This window comes from Arachis ipaensis, chromosome B03 (genome assembly GCF_000816755.2).
Source record: "Arachis ipaensis cultivar K30076 chromosome B03, Araip1.1, whole genome shotgun sequence".
In the NCBI taxonomy this organism is placed as follows: domain Eukaryota; kingdom Viridiplantae; phylum Streptophyta; class Magnoliopsida; order Fabales; family Fabaceae; genus Arachis; species Arachis ipaensis.
The window spans coordinates 126,206,893-126,210,936 of record NC_029787.2 but is presented as its reverse complement, the minus strand read 5'-3'; the positions used below and the strand labels follow the sequence as shown (position 1 = coordinate 126,210,936).

The following is a 4,044-nucleotide window of genomic DNA, read 5'->3' as shown; positions in this document are numbered from 1 at the left end:
CTTCATTGCCACTACAACAAAAATACTTTTAAATAATAAATTTTTAGTGACAATAATATAATAGTTACTATAACTTTTTTTTGCGATAATTATATATTTATCGTTATTACTCTATGTTATAATAACAATTATATATTTTTTGTAGTCATTAAAAAAAATCTTTATTAACAATGATATTATTATCGCTAAAAATTCTTTAATTTTCACCCAATATATTAGCGGCTATTTTGATTGTTACTAAAATAAAAATGTATTACCGGAGAAGCGGAGATATTTTTACCATTCCTAATTAAGGAGGGAATATACATAGTTAAACGAAATTGTTACTAGTCACCAAAAAAAAACGAAATTGTTACTGAAATACAAACACTTGACAATCCTTTTCAAAGCGAACAAATTGGTTATCATCGTCATTAATAAAGTGTCTACCGGATTCAAAAGGTAGCTATAAATCTATGGATGTATGGAACTTATAGCATAAGACGTTAAGCTGAAGTATAGTCATATTAGAATGAAAAGAAAGAAGGAGAAATCAACAAAGGAAGCTGTTGAAATGAGTTGTCACAGTAGCCCCACTAGTACTACTGTTTTTGGAAGCATCCATTCACTATTTGTGTAAGATTATTGGTGTCAAAATTTCTCATAGCTTTTACATCTCTGATCTTATTGCAATTTGGCTTCTTTCTTTGTGGCTGGTTTGTGACAAATGCTGCTCTACGTTTCTCCTTTTCACATGGTCAACTCTTTTATCGTCTCCACATCTCACAGATTCTTATTCTTCATCATCGACTACATAACTCTACCCGTTAATCATTGCATAATTCTATAACATACCCCAACCCCCATACGTCATTGTCTGATTATACATTTATAATTATCTAATAATAATAATAATAATAATAATAAATAATTGGACTTTGTCAAATGTAATGATGGAATTTCGTGTGTGGACTTGCTTTCATTGATCGGTTGCCTGGCTTTTATCTTTTTTCAGATCGAATTAAATCTTTATTAAACATTATATTCTTATAAGTTAATATACTGGATTATAATAATGAGCTCATCCGATAATGAATTCAATAGTAATTGAATATTTAGAAAGTTTTGTAAAAGAAGAAATAACCGTGTTGAATCTTACATTTAATTCAAAGATATTGAGATATATATATGAGAGATGAGTATGATATCAATTAAGAACGTAACGAATTAAGTGAAACTCATATAACATTAAAGAATTCATACACCAACCAGAAATTTTAAATAACCAATATTTTTTTGTTTTCATTTTGAATCAAATTTATGTATAAATATATGTAGTTTAACTAATTATAGTATGTATTTTATATTTTTACGTGTATTCTATACTGATAGTTGATTTTAATGTATACCCACCCGTAGTTGTATTATTATTGTTGTTAGAGTAAAGTATTATTTTTGTCTCCAACGTTTGGAGTAAGTCCTATTTGTGTTTCTAACGTTTAAATCGTTATATTTGTATTCTTAACGTTTGTAAAAGTGATTCAATGTTATCTTATCATACTGTCAATTACACATCATGAGCTTTAGTTGGAGTTCTGAAAATCTCTTTTTAAAGTTAGAATATAAATATGTGAAACAGAACTCATGATCTACTCCGGATAATAGCTCATTAAAAGTTGAAACTAATCCCTGTAACATTTACATAATTCATTTTTAGGGACATAATTAAATCTGAACACAACTAACGGATACAATATTAAAATCGAACACATCCAAGTGAGATCTAATTGAGAATAAATACATTTAAGTGAGAATAATTGACAAATACAATCTGATCTATTAGTAAAATTGATGGCAAGATAATATTAAATTACTTTTATAAACGTTAGGTGTACAAATAGGATGATTTAAACATTAAAGACACAGAATTTACTCTAAATATTAAAGATAAGAAGGATACTTTACTCTTGTTGTTTTTATTATTATTATTAGAGAATAAAAAAGAGGCCACTCAGATAAAGACGCCTAAAACGTCTTTTTTTAAAGATGTTTCTATGTTGTGTTTTAATTGGTTTCTGTATAATTTATTCGGTGTTCCTTATCACATATTATTAAATTCCTCAAAAGATTTTCTTTCCAAAAACAATAAAAAATATTTAATTAACTATTAAATTTTTTTTAAAAGATTATTTACATAAAAAAATATATCACATTCATCAATATATATATATAACAAGCTTAAGTAAAGACAAATTCTAGTTAATTTTTGTATAGAAATTTCGAATTTGAAAACATTGATAAAAATTATGTTGAATTTTGATTTATTTGATTCTCATTTAAATTAATCACTACATAAGTTAAAGTTCTGTTTTGAAATTATATTCGAGCTTTAATCTGATTTTTAAAGTTTCAACTTACTTAGTTTGATTTTTTAACTTAGGTATCCGTGACTCATATTAGGGTTTTAAGTGTTTAGTTGAAAAAAAATAAGGTAAAAAAAATTTCAATTGTCACATCAAATAGTCGCTAGAATGTATAATGTAGCAGTCGTTAGTCCATCTCAGCATGTCGTTAACAATTTTATGAGACAGTGACAAAAATAAGATTAGGAACCAATGTGAGTCATAACTATTAAGTTGGGAGACTAAATTAAGTAAATCGAAATTTTTGAAATTAGATTGAAACATAGTTATTAGAACCGAACCAGTGATCGAACCGGTCAAGCTACTGGTTCACTGGTTTATTGGTTCAACCGATAAATCACTAGTTGAACTGATAAAACCGATCTCACGTAAATATTCATGGTGTTTACCGTATATAATTATTTATAGAATTACCGTATATAATGAATGTGATATATTTTTTTTATGTAAATAATCTTTTAAAAAAAATCTAATAGTTAATCTATTACCTTTTTTGTTTTAGTCTAAATTAAATATTTTTTATTGTTTTTGGAAAGAAAATTTTTTGAGGAATTTAATAATATGTGATGAGGAACACCGAATAAATTATACAGAAACCAATTAAAACACAACATAAAAACATCTTTAAAAAAAGACGTTTTACGCGTCTTTATCGGAGTGGCCTCCTTATATAATAATGTAATGTTTGCTTGTATTTGTTCCTACGAAAAGTTCAATAGAGATATTGCCTGAATTCTACCCCCGGAAGGTACATAGGAACTAACACCTACTAAAGTCAACTAATAAGGCAAATGGTAATAATGCTTTAATTTCTTGCATGTTTTCACCTATTTAGGAGTATTTGAAACCATAGAGATCGAGAACGAAGATGGCAGCAACGTCTTCATCGTCCTCCACCAATAATGGTGTTCACGAGGTGTTCCTGAGTTTCAGGGGCGAGGACACAAGGAAGACATTCACCAGCCATCTGCACGCTGCCTTCAAGAGATTTGAGATCAGAACCTACATAGACTACAATCTTGAGAGAGGAGACGAGATCTCGGGGACGCTTCTCAGGGCCATAGAGGATGCGAAGCTCTCCGTGATCGTGTTCTCGAAGAACTTCGCATCCTCCAGATGGTGTCTTGAGGAGGTGAAGAAGATAATTGATTGTAAGAAAACGAGGGGGCAGATGGTGCTGCCCATATTCTACGATGTGGAGCCTTCCATTGTTAGGTACCAAACGGGAAGCTTTGCAACTGCTTTCGCCAGACATGAGGAGCGGTTTCGTGATTCTGATCGCCCTAACAAGAAGATTCAGAAATGGAGGGATGCTCTTGCTGAAGCTGCCACTTTCTCTGGCTGGGATTGCTCCGTTGACAGGTTAATCATAATATACATCTAATGAACTCCAGTTTGTGAAAATTTACGTGCAGCTATCTTTAGGTAGAGTTGATAAATAATAATTTAGTCAAACTTATCAAATTATTTGACCAAATCGATCATTAGGTCAAAGATCAAAACTCAAGAGATAAAAATTAGGTGTGAATGAGTAATCAAAATGTCAAATATGATTTTTTAGCTGTTTAAATAATAAAATATATAAAAAAATATTTTTATTATATAATATATTATTTTATTATATGTGATTTAATTTTGATAG

The 4,044-nt window shown here is 29.3% G+C and overlaps 1 protein-coding gene across 1 annotated transcript in view; it reads left to right on the top strand.

Annotated features, from left to right (window-relative positions):
* Positions 3,105-4,044, top strand: part of LOC107631925 (toll/interleukin-1 receptor-like protein) — a 2,819-nt gene continuing 1,879 nt past the window's right edge. Inside the window, exon 1 of the mRNA XM_016335521.2 lies at positions 3,105-3,764. Within this exon, the coding sequence (XP_016191007.1) occupies positions 3,271-3,764 (494 nt within the window). The 5' untranslated portion in view covers positions 3,105-3,270. The remainder of the gene's footprint in view (positions 3,765-4,044) is intronic.